The sequence below is a fragment of the Thalia democratica genome, chromosome 7, assembly GCF_965202585.1.
Source record: "Thalia democratica chromosome 7, ktThaDemo2.hap1.1, whole genome shotgun sequence".
Taxonomy (NCBI): domain Eukaryota; kingdom Metazoa; phylum Chordata; class Thaliacea; order Salpida; family Salpidae; genus Thalia; species Thalia democratica.
The window spans coordinates 47,878,640-47,899,028 of record NC_139171.1 but is presented as its reverse complement, the minus strand read 5'-3'; the positions used below and the strand labels follow the sequence as shown (position 1 = coordinate 47,899,028).

General features: G+C 27.2%; 1 protein-coding gene across 7 annotated transcripts; it reads right to left on the bottom strand.

Annotated features, from left to right (window-relative positions):
* Positions 1–2,035: 2,035 nt before the first annotated feature.
* LOC145840175 (protein quaking-B-like) lies at positions 2,036–16,603 on the bottom strand. 7 transcript variants are annotated; one of them, XR_014370103.1, is made up of 10 exons: positions 16,418–16,603; positions 15,975–16,169; positions 13,060–13,190; positions 12,347–12,463; positions 8,220–8,363; positions 7,301–7,388; positions 6,575–6,714; positions 6,001–6,193; positions 4,590–5,888; positions 2,036–2,960 (listed from the first exon to the last, which is right to left on the bottom strand). XR_014370103.1 is itself a non-coding variant. In XM_082947332.1 (10 exons), exons 1-10 carry the CDS (start codon positions 16,581–16,583, stop codon positions 3,197–3,199), a joined length of 1,281 nt encoding a protein of 426 aa, XP_082803458.1. In that variant the 5' UTR covers positions 16,584–16,603; the 3' UTR covers positions 2,036–3,196. The 7 variants fall into 7 exon arrangements, 6 of the variants coding, with proteins under 6 accessions (XP_082803458.1, XP_082803456.1, XP_082803459.1 ...); XM_082947332.1 differs by having other exon boundaries at positions 2,036–3,222; positions 4,590–4,670; XM_082947330.1 differs by having other exon boundaries at positions 4,590–4,670.
* Between the last annotated feature and the right edge of the window lie 3,786 nt (positions 16,604–20,389).

The window sequence follows — 20,389 nt, the reverse complement described above, 5'->3', positions numbered from 1 at the left end:
AAAAATAAAGGTTAAGGTTAGATGAATATTTAAAGAAATAAGATTTTTATTTTTAGTACAACACGGATAAAAAGCCAGGTTTTATTTGCTGAAGTAGGAAAATATGCTTATATTATTTAAATATATAATTTTTAAGCAGTTTGAAACGAAAAACATTCTATTTTAGTCTTTTTACTTACAAAAACAGAATTTAAATTTCATAAGATTATATCATACAAAGATAAGGTTAAGAAAAATATAATAAAATGTTTTTTTGGCACTAATTTTTATGAGGAAATCTATATACAAATTACTCAAACTGAAAATTTTTAAAGTTGTTTAATTTAATCGCTTAGCTCGTTTCAGAATAACTAATGCTAAGTAAAAAAACATTTAAATACTTTTTATTTTAAACACAATATACTTTATCTTATTGTTTTCATTTTTTAAAATTTATTAAGGATTAAAGTATACGTAAAATAAAGTTGTTTGTAAACTACATTTCACACAGAAAAGTTGTAATAAATTCTAAAAAAGGTTTAATTATTAAAAGCTTCTGTATTTGAAACCAAAATACGTTTTTTAGTGTTGTAATTACTGCATGAACTTAGTAATTAATGTGTGAATATGTTGTAAAGTAAAATTCAGTGAGTATAAATTAAACCATGTTTTAATAATTTTATTCAAAAAGATGGTCGAAAGATTTTTATCAACAGACTTAAAATGGAACGCAAATATACTTTAAAACACTTTACAAAAACTTTTTGTTTTGAGTATTTTGTATATGGTATATTAAATATTTATAGAAAAAATACTTCGTGCAGCGTTTTAGGGTAACCATTCTTTATTCATAAACCTTTTCTAATTTCAAAACTTTATTTTTTTTTTAAGCTTAGTTCACATTTTACCTTAGTGATTATTTTTTTTATAAACAAATAAACTAAAAAGTAACCATAGCAAGTCCTATAAAAAAAAGAGATTTATTATTTTTAATTGAAGAATAAAACTTTTTTTCATTCCTACAAATTTTAACTTTAAAAAGTTAGCGTGTTTCACAAACTAAAAATTTTCAGGCAATCACCGAGTTGAAGTTATTAGCTAAACTATTAGAGTTTTTATTTTAATATTGTTCATATTTTTATAGTTACATGATATTTAATAACAAACCAACAAGTAGTTAACGTAATTACCGAATTAAAAAAAGTAATTACTGGAAAAACAAATTAATTAAAAAAAACTAAAACAAGTAAAACTACTTGGTTGATTAAAGCTATAAAAAAATCTAGTCGTCGAAAAACTTATCACAAAAATAAAACAAAACATTTTTCGAGTTAAAACTAAAACTAAAATATCAGGAACTTATTAGCTGGTAATGCTTGTTTGAGCTTTAGGAGTGGTGAAAGTAAACTTATTCATAGTTTTAAGTATGTGTTTATAACATTAGATTTTTAACGATGAAATATTTAGTTTAACTACTAAAAGGGTATACTATCAAAATCCACCGGCATTCAAAATCCACCTGATCAAAATCAAGCCGCGTTCAAAATCTAACCAATTTTTTTTCTTTATTTACAATTTATTTTATATATTTTTGCATTTTTTACTTTATTCTTTATTCAATTTTCACTATCACTGTTATCCCTAACATTTACCCTTGATCGGTAAGCGGTTCTCGAATTTAACTGGGTGGATTTTAATCAGGTGGATTTTGAATGCGGATGGATTTTGAACATGTCCCACTAAAAATATAGCTTACTTGAAAGTAGCTTAACTGCATTTTAACTTTTGTATCGCTTTAATAATTTTAAGAAAGGAGTAAAGTGTTTAAACAAAAAACTTGTATCGATTAATAAAAAAGCTAATCATTTAAAAAATACTAATGGTTTTTTTAAGTATAAAAGTAGCTATTCTGTTTTATGAATTGTTTAAAACTTATCACCATAAGTATTAATTTAAACGAGGTGTTTTTTCTTTCGGAGAGAATATTTACTCATATACAAAAAAATATATTTTGTAATTTATCATAAAAAAAATTACACACGATTAGAAACAAACGTACATAACGGAAAATAGTTTATTGTGAAATAAAAGTGCAACATACGACTAAGTTTATAGGTACAAAAAAAACTCTAAATTTGATCATCTTTAGTGCAAAAAGCAGCTGCAGATTAAAAAAACTTTTAGCAGACACAAAAAATACTATCTGCAATATACAAATTTTTGGGTAAGATAAAACGTTTTATTTTAAGCTCATCAATTTTAAACAAAAACGCATAACTTAGATAACTATAATTAAACCTGATAAGTAATAAAACAAGTGACCATGACTTTAAATGCGTACCAAAAAATTTACAATGGCTTAAGTAAATTAAAAAAACTGCAAGCTGTTTTGGCTTTAATCTTACAACAAATCTCTATATATTTTGCTTCACACTTTACACGAGCATTTATTTGAAAAAATAGCTTTTAAGGACAAAACATTTGTACTTTTTATATGAACTTTAAACATTTTACTTATGTTTTTTTGTGACCAAAAAAATACTACTTTAGCACCAAAACTACACTAAGGCACATAACTAAATTTTTAAAATCATGAATCATTATGATGCTAAAACTATGTCGAGTTAACTAAGAGGTTCTACCAATAATTAACGTTAGTTTACTACAATTTGTACTTTATCAAAATATCTTATCTATTGATTAAAAAAAAATCAAACAGTTAAGAAGGTTCCTACATTTATAAAATTAAAAATATAGTAAAATACAAATTAAACTTTGGAAAAAGTCGAATCCAGTCTTTAAAACATATATTGTCGTAAAACTAGCTAAAATTTTTATCTATTTTTCATAGTTAGAGAGTTACATTTAAAATATTTAAAACTCAAAATATAATCAGTAAACATCTAAATCTTTGGCACAACTGATGAATTCTTGTTTTCTTTTTAGTCGTTATGTAGAACTTGATGGTAAGCTTGTGTCCGCTAAAGAAGAAAGAATGAACAAAAAAGACAAAAAAAAAGATGCAAATTTTTTTAACTTTGAACTAGTAGGTATTAATTAAATTGTTTAAAATGTTATTTTAAGGTTTAAAATTGTTTTAATCCTTTCAAATTAGTATGTTATTTGGATTGAGTTTAGTAAAAAAGTAGTTAAAGCTATATTTCGTCTGAATTAAATCAAGCTCTATGCAAAAAATAAGGTGTTAAAGTTCAAAAATTTAGTACATTGACTTTTTTTGAAATTCTAAATGTTGTATTAAACGAAAATTAGTAAGAAATGAACAAAAGGTAAAAGAAAGAAAAAATATTATTGTTAATACGACGTTTTTACAGCGTAATATAATTGTTAAAAGCAAAGCAACTTATACATATGAATTTAATGCTTGTTAATTAAAGTATATTAAACAAAACTTCAATATTTAATTTAATCTATCAAAAAAGAATTAAATTTTAAACATCATGCAACTTAAGGTTATAATAACTAAGTAGTTAGAGTCTAAACTGAAATCGTTAAACACACTATGTGGTTATGTTAGTGTACAACTACGTTGCTGTTATACCGTGCCTCTCGTATGTGTAAGTATGTTAAGCTTGTGTGTGTTAAAATGTTATTCAAAGCACTTTCTAAAGTTATTGTTGTCCTTGATCACAATGAGGGAGCTAATAGGTTTGTTAGTTTGGAATTAGTCGACAATTTGAGTTGTACAGATTTCATTTATGATTAAATCATGCATGTACATGTGTTATAAAAGTTACAAACTGATCGAGCACATATCTACCCTGACAATATGCTGGTTTAAGATACTTAACATTCAAAGAACCGAATATTTAAAAAGTGTTAAATTTTAAAAATAATTTTTTTAAAAGCATTTTAGATTTAAAAAATATATACTATATGAATTTAATTTCTTTTACAAAGTTCTAAAAAGCAAAAGATGTTAAAGAAAACGTACTTTTTTTTATTTTTAATCCAAACACTTTCTTAAACCCTTGCTGATTTAAAAATATTAAATAAATAAACAACTCTCATCTCTGCTGTACGAATTGTATTAAGTTTATTAACGATTTATATTTTCTACGATGAAATCGTAAAAAATAATAAACTAAACGAAAACTAAACACATCATATACAATAAATAAGACATTAAAAGTCGTTTTACCATAATCTGTGCAAAAAGTACTCAGGCTCAAAATAAATTCCTACTATCTTATTCTGTTTGAATTAAGGCACAGTTGACTTAATTGCTCATAATAGCGTTTGACTTAAATACATACAGAGGAATTTCAGTGATGAATGTGAAACTTGTGTGATGTGTAATTTTTGTTGTACTTGTCTGTCAAAGTGTGCTTTTAAACATAAAATTTCTTATATATATATATTTATCTATAACTATGTCCTATCTTGTTCTGGGTAACCGCTCAAACACCTAGTAATAACATTAGCTATTAAATCTTTTTTCTAAGAAAGTTCAACTGTTGTAAACTTTATTATTTTTAATTCTGAATGAATACTTTACAGAGCTAAGAGTTTACATTTTATACAATCTTTTTTATCAGTACACGGAGGTGTAAGAGCGGTCGCTCAGAACAAAACGTTCTTGTCTCAATTACCTGCAGGCCTAATGTAAGGATGGGTTCTAGTCGCCCCGGTGGTCGTAGCTGCAGTTAATTTCCCAGTCATGGTCTGACCTGCTTTAACGATTAAAAGTAAATAATACTGTGCGTATAAAAGTTAAAGTATTCCCATTTTTAAGTTGTTCGCATACGCTGAGAAGAGTCGTTCACAAATTATGGTAACTGAAAAGTATTAGTTGAAAAGGTAAAATTTTTTTAGTAAGTACATTTGAAAGCAAAAACATTGAAATATTGCTACTTAAACTCTTTTAAAAACAAAACATTTGCAAAGTAATGTGATTTTGAATAAAACTGTATAAGGCACTTAAAACAATTTTGATATGAACAAGAAAAAAGTTTGATTTTAGCTAAAAAACAAATAAAAAAACAAGTCTAAGAATGTGGACGATAAAGTTTGTGCAAAGTTGAAAGATATTGCGGGTAAATAACTATAAATAAACAATAATTAAAAAAAAAACGAAAACTTGTAACAAGGGAGGTCTGGTGCGTAATCATTATTTATTAAACTTGATTGTGACGTGTTCTAGCAGCATTTGAAATTAAACTTTTGTTAATTGATGCTCATATTACTTTTAATCTAACGATATTCGTTTTATAAGTATTTTTATTTGGTTAAAAGTGACTTTGGTTTTCAAACGCGGATGGTTCAAAGAAAAATGACAAAAAATCAGGCACCGTACAGGTTAAACCCTAGTATCTCGACCAACACACACCGAACACAGACGTTCTGTAGTACCCACCATATAGCTTCAATTTTCAAAGTTAACAAAAAAAGTTAGTCGGTTCTACTTAAATTATATCAACAAAACTGTTTAATCAAAAGCACATCAAGCTATTTGTATGAACCTTTCGTATGAGTTGTGAGACTACTGTTTTAAATTGAGAGTTAGTTGAATAAATCTTAAATAGTTGTTATTAAACGTGTAGGATTTTTATTTTAAAAGCTGTTACAGTCATCTCAGAGGCAAACTATGCATTTTAAAGAGGTGTGTGTCGGCAGTAGGCGCACTAAAAATAGTTCGATGTATCGTTTCACTCAAAACGTCTTTGAAAAAGCTTTAAAAACATGATAATCTCCTTAATTTAATTGACATAAATATGTTACGCACAATGCTAATAAAAAAAGTTACGCTTTTCAAACAGCAAACGAATATGTCTGTTTCGATAAGAAGCAACCGTTTTAAGGATTACTAAAAAGACAATTAAATATTTATATATGTTATAGGCTGCGTGTAGACCACATCAGTAGAAATCAGACATGATGAAGGTTCTTACCTGAAATTAAAATGTCACTTAGATAAAAACAAACGTTTGCAACAAACAACACTTACTTTCTGCATTACATCTATTTGTAACACTTAAGATTTTGAAATTATAATCAACTTACCTAGCAACGTCTGGTCAACGAGCGGGTACGACTCGAAGGGGTTGGTTCCCAGCGATTGAGCGGCGGCCAGCGTGGCCGGTGTGGACTGCGGGTTGAACGTCTCCAAGTTGGTGGGGGTGTAGTAGATGACGCTGCCGTCAGACGTGAGCATCGGCTGGTGCTGCGCAGGGTGCAGTCCATTGGTTATTAGCGCCTTGATAATCAAAAAAATAATTTTTTTTTTTTGAAAAATTGAGTGCAAATGACTTTGTTTGAATGTATACCACTTGCGACGCGAAGCAATTTCTTAACGATAGCAGAAAGCTTACATTTGTTTAAAAAAACCTTATTTTTTTGTTTATTTATATATTTTAGTAAGATAAAAGTACAAAAATTAAAACAATAGTTTGCAAACAAAATTTTAATTAAAAAAATGCTAATTTTTCATACCGATTTCTAAAACATTTTTAGGTGGAACATCTGTTCGAATGCTCCACCTCAGGCGAGACCCCTGCTGTATGCATACAGTATACTTATAAAAAACTTAGTCCATTATGAGCTTGATATAAATGTTTATAATCAATTGAAAGTTTACCTGTCCATTTGGCAGTCTCGACAAAATTCCGTGTCCGTTAAGAACTCCAATTTGTTGTTGGCCGGGCACACCAGCAGCCGGTCTCAGTTGTCCCACATTTTGAAGAATTTGTGGGGGCCCTTGAAGTAGCCTTGGTTGCACTGTTAAGAAAATAATAGAAAATTACTCAAATTGGATATATCTAATTTATATGATTGAATAAATTGTATAGAATTTATTTTAAATGAAAAAAACTGTAACTTTCACAAAACCAAAAAGTTATCTTTTCTTACTTTTCTTATTGATCGTACAACAAAAAAAATTGTAAAAACTTTTGCACTAGTTTAAAAATTTTTTTGTACTTTTTGTTAGTAACAAAAAACGCAAATAAGCGCCAAACAAATTGAAAATACAAAATATTTGAAGCACAAAATTTAGGCAGCTCGAGAGGAGCGAGTGTGTAACATTATAACCATGCCCGGAGGGCTTCTTGTTTACCAGTTTTTATTTGAACGCTCAACTGCAGTTTATAAAACAACAGCGATTTTCAATGTTACCCTATAAATATTTATATTCAAACGTGGCCTAAGTTCGCTTCATCTTGTTTAAAATCTCGTGTTTACACACCAAACTAGTCAGTTGCTCGCTATTTATTTTCAGAAGGTGTAGTTTTAATCGTTATTTTTCAAAAACATGAAAACATGAGATATATTGTTGTTCGTAAATTGTTTTAAAACATAAACTTACTGTTAGACGGTGCTGAGAAGTCACGGTAGGTTCCATTAATTATTGCGAGCTCCATTAGCTGTTTTTTCTTGAGTTCATCGTCTCCTTCCTGTTTTAAATTTTTATTTTAACATATTTTTCACTTAAAAAGCGAGAAAAAAGCAGTAAAAAATAGGTGTTTAATTTTTTGTTAAACTAACCATATGTTTATATAAAAAAAAAGTTTTTATACTTTTAAGTTTAGTTTTAGCTAAAGCATAAGTCAACACAAAGCTAAAATTTATTAAAAAGTCTTTTTTTTTGTTGATTGGAAATTAACTTAAAGGCGTATGACTAATTTACTGAGAGCAGAAGCAAGTTTTGCGTGGGCTCAAGTGTTTGTATAACAGACATCTCACATAGCATGGAACGTTTTACTATTTATATATAAATTTATTGCTAACTTGTAGTCCTACCTTGGCAAACACAAATAAAATAAAACTTAATATGTTATTAAGTTTTTAAACCTTTAATTCTATAGAAATTTATTTTTGTTGGTTACATTTTAATAATACATCTTTTTTAAGAAGTAAAGAAAAATGTATCTCTTTTAAAAGCATTATGATAACTATTCAACTCAATAAACTTTTTTGAAATAAATATGCTTAGAATTTTTGAACAAAAATTTGCATTAAATGCAAAGTATCAAATATGTTTTTTTAGTTTTCTTGAAAAAAATTTATAACTAATTATAAGCTCAGAAAAAAAAGAAAATAATAAAAATCTTAACTTTTTTAGTTAAATTTTATTATTTTTACGCTTGATTTTTGCATAATATTGCTTACGTTGTAATAATTAAAACTACCAAAAACCAACAAAAAAGCTGTTTTAGCTTTCATAAGAAAAAGAATAACTTCATACTAATATAATTTTGGGTTAATTATGCAAACAATTGACTAACAGTTGGAATTAGAAGCTTGTTTACTTCTTCCACTGCCCTCTGCATTTTGACAGCAGCTCGATTTTGCGTGTCTTCAACTGTGATGAGTACATGCAATTCCTCGCTCAAATGTTCCCAGTTCGGCTTTCCACGGTGCATTTCTTCCTGAAATTTAAATACAATTAGTTTTTTTCTAAAAACTATAAATCTATAAAGTAAGATTTGAACTAACTTTAGATTTTTTTAGACACAGTCACCAAAATTGCAGGTAATTTTTTCTTGCGTTGTTATTTTGAAACTTAAGTTTAGATTAACTTTTTGACGAAATATTTGTATTTTAGTATTTCAATTTTTTTTTTTAACAATGATAAAATAATTTTAAATATAAATACAGATATTTCATAATAATAACAGATATTTCATAATAATAATAAAATATACTTTAAAATTGAATAAATAATTTAAATATTGTTATTTTTTTAATATATTTTTTTCAATTAAGCTGCGTAACTTATTAAAGCTATCGTTTGAGAATAAAGAAAAGTTTGAGAAAATTTTTCAATGAAAGGCCGTAAATTTGACTATATATGAGCTTGTGAACCTTTCACGCTTAAGGTGTTGAAAGACAGTCGAACTCTGCGAAGTAAAGCTTCATTTGAAAAGCTTTTTTATGCTAAAAAGGAGAAGCATTATTACCGACTAGTTTAAATATGTGATTAAAACCAGATTTTATACTTTAAAGTCGTAGCATGTTCTACATTATGACAATAAACAGATATCGTTTTTCTATCCTAACCGTCTTTTGCAAAAACAAAAAGTACCATGATTCAATACAAAAAGCTTAATAATATTTTTTTTTTTAATAAATAATCAAAGTTTTTGTTTAAAATTTTATGGAATGTTTGTATTTAAAAGAAATGCGTAAGGTTTACAACTAATCTTTAGTCATAAAGTTTGAAATAAATGACATAATTGTATTATTTGTACTTAAGTAAGTAAAAGTTTAAAGTTTGAACGTTGCTTAAAAGTCAAGTTATAAATAAGTTAAAGTTTAAACCTCTACAAGAAACTCTTAGTGTTTTACAACCAAAAAAGTTCACTTAAACAGAACACGCTATTGAAACAAAACTAAATTTTTAGCTTAGGTTTTTTAAAATCACTAATTACTTGTCGCAACTTTACTTAGGTTGAAAAAGTTCTTTTTTATCTGAAAAAATACATTAGAGTGTTTTGAACCTAGGAGATAATGTCAATTTCCATCAGCAAACTGTCGAAGTTACCACTATCTTACAGCTTTTCCAACCACATCAATATTTTAAAAGATCATAGCTACTAGTATGAGTCAAACATGTACTTTTATAAAACTATATATAAATTTATAATGTTCTATGAAAAATTTCATAATAAACTGAATTGTTTTCTCCTTTATTTTTAAAATTAAAAAATTAGAAATCTATGAAAGAAATACTAACTATATAATTTTTACATAATTACTGGACAAAAATTTTACAAATTTTTAAAACCGTGCTTGCTTGGAATTGGAGAAAAAAACTAAAAGTATGCAACATTTAATATTTAAATTCTCATGCAAAGTTGAAGTCGTAATAACAATTTTTGTTTTCAAATGCACAATTGTCTATCTGATATAATAGTCAGATATGCGCCAAAGCTTCTGAAAACAATTAAAACTAGTTATTTTAAAGAAAACGCATTCTTTCAGCTAATGCAGCACCAGTCAACTTTTTTTTAATGCTGTAATTTCCACACACACAACAAAAACTGGGAGCGGCAAAATGCGCTTAAAAATAATAAAATCGGGCCAAATTTTGCTGCTAAATTACGATTGAATACCAGTTTTGTGCCAGGTTATCCAAGCGTACCATTGAACTTTTTTTTTGTTTAAAAGCATTCAGAGAATGTAATCAATATCATTTTAGTGCTGCATACGTGGAAAAGTCATTTAGTACTTTTTCAATGCTTTGTTCTGTTTTTTACAATGGTTTTAAGACTTGGATAAACCCTCATTAGCAAAATCGAAATAAATGTCTATTTCTCACAACCTGCGTTTTATTAATCAAGCCTATGTAAGAACTCTCAGGGGAATAGTTAACACGAACATTAATTGTAAGTACACTACATCAAAAGGTATAAATAAAATTGTGTTTATTAAGAGCTGTTTTCTAAACCTTAGCTACGCGGTTCGAACAAAAAGGTTAACAATCTCGGATAACATCAATAATAGGCCTTTTATTTGTGATTTCAAAAGCCATTTACACAAACATTGGTGTATAAAAACAGAAATACCAGTGTTTTCAGACTATCTAAACAAACTAAATGTGCTTTCTTAGCTGTAGAAAATTTATTGAAAATTAATTATGCTTTATACTTAAACAAACAGCATATATTAATATCTAAAACACTAGTTTATTTTCAAAACTACCAAAGTAAACGTACACAGTACTATTTTCAACAGGCAGTTCCATTTTTCCGCGTAATGAATTTTATAAACTCAACTAAGGTTTATTCCAAACGTTTCAAAAAACCTATTAAGCGTTTTTGAGTTTAACTTTCAGTTAGCAAGCAGCAATGATGTATCGGATTTCGACTACCAGGCATATGCCGTGTTCCCATCGTGTATCGGCTTGATTCGCCGTGACTCGAAACTCGTGTAAACTTTTTGCTAAAAGCTTGCGATGTAATAAGAGTTGAAGTATTTTGTTCGCTGTTATTTGCTTTCCTTAAAAATGCAAACGAGTTTTTGGTGAAGTTGCCCTCTGTGTGTGTGTGTGAAATCGGTAATTACAAAAACAAAAAATTTGTAGGCAGAGAAACAAACAGGGCAGAAGTACATTATTCAGTTGTGTGCATGTAAGTCGGCAAAATATTTTTTTTTTTATGTGTGATCATTTAAGTTTACTTTTCCGTTTACGATATATATTATAAAACCAAGATACTTTTGGAAAAAAAAAGATAACTGTATTGAATTCAAAAACAAAAACATTTATTCCTATCAACCGAGTAAACTTTTATGAAATTATGATGGTGTTCACAGTACCTTATTTGTTTAAAAATAGAAATAAATCACTAAATATATAAAGTCTATAGGGATTTGATAACTAGATAGCTGAAAAGTTAATCTTAATTAAAACCAAAAAATATTTTTATTTATTTATAGTTCAGCTAATTAGAACTAATAAATATATATTTACTTAAACCTAAGATATAGTTTTTTTTCACCAAAACTTAAAGGTAAATTTATATATATTAACTACTTATGAGTATTTTTTACCTTAAAAAACAATAAAAATAGTTTTATTTTAGGTTGTTATCTATTCAAAAATTTTATAACATTAAATTAATTGTATAGAGAAGAAAATATTCAAATTAAACTTCATATTAGTTCAATCAAAAAATTAGATAGTCTCTTAGCTTATAGTTTAAATTAAGCATTACTTCATACTTTTTTAAATAAAAAGCTTAGTAACGATAACAGATTTAAAATTTTACTATAAAATCATTACCGTGCAGAAAAACCACTACAACGCTAAATTCCTTACAAAACTTAAAAGCTTCATTTTATTTTTTGTATATATCAAAACGAAAAACAGTGTAAATTACAAAATTAAGTAAAAATATTGTTTTTTATTTTTAACATTCAATAGGCTGTCTGTGTTTCGCTAGCTTTAAAAACACTTTGAATTCTCCAACTGCCGCAAGTATATTTTCTTTGGACTTGCCACGGTGCTAGAAAAAACGCGTGTTGGGAAGGTAAATTCATGAATAATTAAATTTCTATAACATAACGTCGAGGCTTTGCAACCATACACAGCATTTTATTGAATATTGCTGAAAAGTTTATGTTATCGACTTATCACACATGGACTCAGCAACCCCCCTTTACAACATTTTCGGAAGTACAACTCAGGAAAGCACAATTGCTAATAACTTGTTCTATGTTGACCATAAACAGCTCACATAGTTTTTTATTAGTAGCGTGAAATGAGTTGACGTTTTTAGTACTCTTGTATCTAGGTAATAAAAACTACTTAATCTTATATAAATAAAATAGAAAACTAAAATTTAAAACAAAAAGCTAACAAAAAAGAATTATTGAAAAACTTTATATTTTAAAAAAGACATAAACAAACTTTTTTACGATCCCTCATAGATCCCTTTCCTCTGACCATAATCTTGCATTTTGTTTCTTGTTCCAACTGCTTTGCTGTCAATCCACGAGGACCGAGAATTCGACCAACAAAGTTGTACTGCGAAAGTTCACAATTTTAACTACTTCATTAAAAATTTTATTTGGTAAAAGTCTATTAAACTTCATAGACTGTTAATTTTATATTTTAGATTAAAAAGAATATTCAATTATTTTCATCAAACATAGATTTTCAATGGTGAAGTTATACATTTAAAACTTTTTATAAGTATTTGATGCAGTTCTAAACATTACTTTTTTTTTTGCATTTTTTATGAGTTTAAACTTTAAGCCAAAAGTTCAGTGTGAAATTTTGTTTAAAAAAGTGTAAGTAAAACTGATAAAATCTAGACAAAGTAACAAGTTGAAAGTGACTTTAAAGAAATAAATTGATTTAAGTACAGCTACTATTGTCCAAAAACTTGAAATAAATCAAAACGGCTATTATAGAAGAAATTTTGTTTTAAATTACAATACTAGAGTCACTAGTTATCTTATCACATACATAAAATATTGTCTTAAAAAAAAAACTATTTGATTTTATAGAACAATAACATATTTCTTTGGCGAGTATTTAAAAACAATAGTTACTGTTTAAAAAACTTGTGTTTTTTCAATTTAAATAGAAATACTTTCTTAATTATGAGGATGTTTTACCTCCTGGTGTTTTTTTTGAGGATCAACAAAAACTTTTTCCATCAAGGTCACTTGAGGTCCTTCTGGTGCCGGCAACTCCAAAGGCTTTTTTTCAACATTTTGAAAAAGCGCTGCTCTTACTCTGACGATTTCTAAAACATATTAAACAATTTATTTAACATTTAATAGAACAAAAAATAAGAACTAGGAAGAAAACTTCTTTTTAGTTTTGCAATAAAATATCTTTTTATTAACATGCATTGTTTTTTTTTTCAAACAACATAAAAGTTTTTACAATAGTTCTAAATAATAGAAAATTTAATAATGATTTTTTAATTTTAATTAGGTAAGTCTTATGCTTTTGAAAATACATAGCAGAAAAAGACTTTCATTGTTGTTCAAGTGTGAATTTTTTTTCTAAATAGCTATTGTATGGCAGAATTTATTTAAATGCATTGCCTTTATTTAATTAAACTTATTTGAAAACTTTAAAAGCATCATAAACTCTGTGAACTATTCAAGTTTTTTAAAACAATTAACTATGAAAATTTCCTGTACAAACTAAAAATATAAGTAAGCACTTGTTTACGCTAGTCCCACCCTTATTAAACTAAATTTTGACCTAACAATTAAAATGCTACATTTTTTGTACAAAGTTTTACCCTTACTTTTAAACCTTGCAAATATCGGCTCAAGTTACTAAAACTAGAACAGCTTATAGTCTGGCATGACCACTTTAAATTTATATTCTTATGGTCACGCTTATTCTTATTTTATATCACAACATCCACCTTGCTCCAAATACTTGAGGCAGTGGGGCAGCATGTCGGGCTTGGGCAGCCCGACCAGCGCCTGGCCCTGGTTCATCTTACAGATGCGGTACTTTTCGGCCAGCAGCTCCTGCAGGTACTTGTGCTGCTCCTCGGCCCTCGCCCGCTGCTCGAGCTTCTTCACCACCGAGGTGGTCGCGATGTCGATGAGGTTGGCGGAGGGCGAGGAGGAGGTGGCCTGCTGGAAGACGGGAGCGTGGGTCCAGGGAGTTTTTCCTTGCAGCTGCGTGGGCGGGGCGGGTTGTAGCGAAGATATCATGATTTTTTTAACAAATTTTTCTGGTTGGTTTAAAGTGGTTGTTAAAGTTTTGCTTGCACGAAAGCTCGGTGTTGAATATACAAGAGAACTGGTTTGAGGATTTTTTATCAATCTGTGTAAAGTCTATCAAAAAGTAATTGACGATTTTTTCTTTCAAAGTTTTAATCAGTAAAAAATCTTTCGATCAATGACAAACTGTTTATTGTTTTTTAAAACATTAAAACGTATTATAAAATATTAGACTTTGACTTTTTTAATAGAAATAAATCACTTTAGTTCTTTTTGGTGCTTCTTTTAGCTTTATAATAATAAAAACTGCTTATTTTCTACTTAAGCCGGTTAAAAAGATAAAATAGATAATTTTTCAATTTAGTAATTCGCAGCAATATTTTTATCAAGCTTAAAAGACTAAACCATTTACATAAGCTTGACAATACTAAAAAAAAATTCTTTGCTTTATTTGCATCTACTTAAAAAAAAAAAGTTTAACCAAATTAATTGTTTTAAAATTATCGCAAAAACAAAAACTATGAAACAATACAAATTTAAAACAAGTTTGTTCCTAGCTAGAATATTATGCTGATTAGGTTTTCAACTTTTAAAACCAAAACTTTATTATTAGCCTTTTTTTTTAATTTACTATTTCTGTTTAGCTTTGATTTTTTTTTAAGTTCTAATTGTTTGTGAGTTTATAACTTATATAATGAAACAAAAAAGTAAGCTAACTATATTTTTTTCTAATTAAAATAAGTTATGAACGTAAGACTATTACTAAAAAGAAAAATTTAACTAAGCAAACTACACAAAAAAGTTTACTGTTAAACAAAGTTCTCATACTGATATCATCATTGTGAGTTTTCACCAAACTTCAGTAACTTTAGCTCTTTTTCAAACATTAATCAGCAAGAAAAGAGTTAAGAAAAATGTTGTCTACTACACAGCAAACAAATGTGCACAGTTTGTTTGCTAACTTGAAAGAAGTGACATCAAAACTCCCACATATATTTTTTTTCTTTCCTAACTTCTAACTAAACAACATAGCACTAACAAAAAGCAAAAATAATTCATGCTTGAATTAAAACCAATTAGCCGTAAAATTTAAATATAAAACTAAAAGAGTTTTGCGCGATCATTTTGGACAGTTTTACTTGCGTTGAAATAAATTGCTTTTGGTATTTTTAATGGCTTCATAAAAAAACTATAGCCCTTCAAATCAAAACTCCCTTTTTTATGGTAATTTTGATTAAATCCTAAACCATACATACTTTTTATAAGTTACTAGCTTTAAAAAAGGGCTATATTTTAACAACTTTAACAAATCTTAACAAAGGTCATTTTCTTATAGGTGTGAAATTAATCTAAGTTGAAAAAAAACCTTCTAATAATACAATATCAAAATCAAAAGCGAGTAATTTAAGCTTAAATTGTTTCCGGAGTAATAAAACTAGATTGAAGCTTGCTACTAATAAACTATCAAAAAATTTTCTGAACAACGAATTAAAACAAAATTCAACTTTAATAACTATATAGTAAAATTCAAATTTTTTAAATTGTTTTCCAAGAGATAATACTTGAACAAATTATGGTAAGTACTACATAGAGGTATTGAACACAAAAGAAAAGAAGTGCCTCACTATATTTTATGACACACTTCAGCATTAAGGCATAAAGATTGTTGGCGGCATCTAGCGGTAATAAATACTTAAAAAGCATCAAATGATCGAAGGAGATATATTTTAAATGAAAATAAAGTACGAATTCATTTGCAGTTTCAATTGTCACGGCTTTTCGATTAGCATAGTTTAATTTACATATAAAATTAGTAATTTTTCTAAAAAAAAAATAACCTTCGTCCAGCAAACGTTCTGAATGAGTAAAAACTGAAGAAAGCGAAGTCATTGACTTTTTGTCTTGCAGAAGTTGCTTAAGGTAATGTATATTGTCCCTGTTTCTCGATGTGAAGCCCGAAGAACTGGATTGGTGCATTTCAGTCTTGCCACTCAATGGAGATCTCCTTATTCCCAAAATGTTAGACATGTTACCTGAAAATATAAAAATGTTTTTAATGAAGAATACGATTCGATGCTGTAGTTTTATTTTTGATATTTTGCATACTTTTTTTTATAATAATTTAAAACCAATATTTTTAAACATATTTTTTTTAGCTTATAAGCACCAAAAGAAAAAAATAGTATATATGTGGTACTATAGTGGACAAAGAAATGAAAAAGGTACAAAAGTTTTTTTTTTCAAACTTGTAAACTTAAACAATTTATAACTTATTTTTTACCGTTCGACAAAGTTGGGGATGAAGAGTCTGAACTGCTGTTGGTAACTGCATGGAAGCTTGGCTGCTTATTCAGCCCTGTCTGTTGCCCTGACAACTGAGTCATTTGTTGGTGGGGCGCAGTTTGCAAAACTTGGGTTGTGTTGTAAAAACCCACGGTAGAGTTCATTTTTAGTTTTTACGTTTATACAGTCTGGGTTGTTGGAAACGTGTTTTTTTAAGTTTTCCTTATTTACCTTGATTATATTGTAGCATTAAAAACAAATATTTTGCTACGAAACAAAAAAATAATTTAATGTAATGTATAATTTTTATAGCTTTATCTTAAATTATTTTTAGAAAAATTATTTTATCACTAAAAGTTATAAAAAAATAAATTTTCAGATAAGTAAGTTTATAAAAGTTTTATGTTGCATAAGCTTTTCGTTACTTTACTAAAATTTACTTACAAGCTCTATTTAAAAAAGCTAAAAATATTTATATAATAAAAGTAGATTTATTCAACAAACATGTAACAAAAGCTAGTTTAAAAAAATAACAACACGTATAATGTAAAGTAGTAAAGTTAAAAAGTAACTAAAAGTTTAATTTTATAAATTTTTTACATTGACTTCAAAAATATATACTACTTTTATCGTCATTTATGTATAAACGTTTTGAATACCTTTTAAGTAATATAAGTAATAAAGTTTGAACTTATTTTATGTTTAAAGTTTTTTTCCTATTTCAAAGATTTAGGTTGCATTAATTTAAATTTATAAAATTAGTATTAAATTAAATCTAAAGCTAAAATTTTTTAATATAAATTTGTTATACAAAGTATGACTAAAACTATTAATGTTTTAACGTTAAAAAAGAAAATAACAAAAACATCTTTTTAGTGCTGTTAAAATTTTAACCTCGAACGTAAAAGTTTATTTTGTTATTAAAAGCGATGGTTCATTAATTAGCGATCGTTTTTGCCATACGTAATAAGAAAAAAAAACAAACTCAGAATTTCAACGTTTGTTTCAAATAGTTCTTTTTAATACTAAGATTCAAAAAGTATACATTACTAGTTTTTGTAGTATCGCTTTATACATTTTATTCAGACTACTTATAAAGTAAAACAACGAAGCTTCTAGTAGTTCAAAATTGCAATTTAATCGAATTAATTTCTATTTTGTTCTTGTTAAATGTATAAAAAAAAACAAAGTTGAAATAAAATAAAAAAGTTAAGTGAGACAAATGAAAGCTAAATTGTATCAAATTGCTTGTATCTCGCTCTTTTTAGTAACCCTCTGGCGATTTAAGCAAAATGAATTATAGAAAAAATTGTACAACATAGGCTACTTCGAGTTTTCTTTTTTATATATTAGCTTTTTAAAGCCTTCATAAAAACTAATTTCAAAGCTATGAAAGTCTGATATAAGGCTTTTATCAAATTAGCAACTCAATAAAATAAAATAAATAACTGCTGCTAACGTAGGATTTATTGGAGTCTGAACTTTTTTTAGCTTTGATTTAATTAAATAAAAAGTTTTAAAATATATTTTATTGATTAGAATGCTTTGTAATTTTTTATATTTTATTTCAATTATAAAAATTAAATATTAACTGTGTTTCTTTTTATGTACGGTAATAAATAGCTGCTTTTCTCTTTATACCTTTATCTGTAACCCTAACCAACTACTTCGATTGAAAAACTTACATGCTGTTATTTTTTCAAGCTAAAAAAATGTCTTCGTAGCAGAGACTATCAAATGGTCAGTACACTGTATAGTCTTAAAGATTTATATGAGGGCTTAAAAACTAGTCATGTGTGAAGTATCGCTAGGTGATGTAAAAAAAAGTTTAACCCTTTTTCGTCTTCGATTTTACGTATCAAAATAGCTTCAATTGAGTTTTAACCAAATTCTACTTTTTTATATCCTAAATTATTGGCTTTATGCAAATTAAAAAATTTATACATTAAATAAAATTAGGTCAAACCGATCATTATACTATTGAATTTAATTCAATTTAAATTACTAGTTTCAAACTTTAATTTTAAAGTTGTTTATTCTTTTTTTAGAACTATTGCAAGGAACAAACTTTTAGTTTAATTAATTAGAATTTACCTACATAAAACTATCATTATCTAGAATAGTAAAATACCCCTACTATAATATTTTTACAAAAACAAATATGTCTTATTAATGTAGTATTATTTTACAATTGAATTTTAACTAAACACTATTTTTTAGTTAATTTTATTAGTGTTTTACTTTTAGTTAAGGTTGTAGTAAACTTATAAAATCTTTCAACAAATTAGCTAGCATTAATTTTTTGTTTTTTTTTGTAAAGATAAACACTTTAAGTATGTTTTTTGATAAACTACAAATTTCAAGTTAGTTATTACTTAAACATAAATAAAAAAAAACTGATCACTACCAAAAAAGCACTCTAAACTTTTAAAAACTCTTGAAACTGAATAAAACATTCTAAGTATCACAATGCGTTTACTAAAAGAAATACGATTTTGTACACGATTTGCTAGCAGCTTCGACAAAGTTCGTGTAAGGTATGAAAAAAATTCCACAAACTTGCTCAACTTTAACCTCAAAAAGCGAACAAAGAACATTATTCATTTAAAGTATTTTCGTGCCATTCAAACACAGCCCATCGTGATGATTACGTCACGACAAAACATGCGGGCTTGATTCAATTTTCTAGTTTGTTAAGTTTAAGACTCGAAGCCACCTGAGACTAGAGTTGAACGACTTTGACGTTGAAAAATTTGATTAAAAACTCGATGTTCAGAACAGGCTGTGAAAGAAGTTTTCACTTACTTTTGAAAAAAATATTTGTAAATGAAAAAATATATTGAACTATTAAAAACTGAACACAAACTGAAAGCTTTAATTTTTATTAATATGCTGTAGTAAATGAAAGCTATCACTATTTGCGTTATGCTGACAAATTTACAAACAAATAGCCGAAACTTTATAGGTATTGGGAAAAAAGCACAGATCGTTGAAACTTTACGATGATTTTTTCATACATTACACTAAAAAGCATTGAGGCGTTCAGCCTTCAAAGATTTACTGATAGGCTTTTTCGTCAACAGCAAATCGGGGTTTAAGATGAATCACCCAACTCACGAGCACTTTCGAGCACATCGTTTGAAACGCTTCAGCGTAAAACTTCGCCTAAGCTTTTGCAATGTGTAGTGTAAGTCGTATGCAATAGCAAAATTTCATGTGCAAAAAACTGGCTGTTTCAAAATTGTTTCTGTGCCTTAGGCAGCATTTTAGAAGTTATTAGTAATAATTTGTTTAAAACTTTATGATCATTGTTTAAATTCGTTCAGTATTAAAATAATTTAGAATTTATCAAATAGTTATTAAGAAGTAGTTTTAAATAGATAATCAATTATTTAACTATAAATTAATCATTTTTAAGTGAGGATTTTCTACCATCTTGCAAAAGCCTTAATTTTTTTCTGAAAAGGTATAAAATGAAAAAAAAATCTAAATGTAAACTTGTTGTTTAAATTGAACTATAAATATTTGCTGTTTTTTTTAATTTAATATAACACTATCTGCAAATTTTCTTTTGTTTAACCATAGCATGCTACGAAAAGATCTTAATTTACCGTCAAAACAAAACTTTATCAGTTTTGAAACTTTGTAATTAAGAAGTTAACAAAATTTTTAGTAAACTCTGAATAGCCTAAGGCTTATAAGTCATCTTAATTTACTTTTATTTTCGTTTAAATCAATTAACGCAACTTTTTTTGTGTTACTAGATTGTGTTTAAACATTTAACTTAATGCAAATAAAATCTTTACAAAACAATGAAGGTTTTAGAGTTCATTTGAACTTGAACTTTATGTTATTAAATATTGACAAAAATCGGTTGTTTTTATACTTAATGTTCTTGTTTTAAATAAAAATACTACTTTATCTAAGTACTAAAACCTAAGTTATAAATACGAGAAACATAAACACAGTA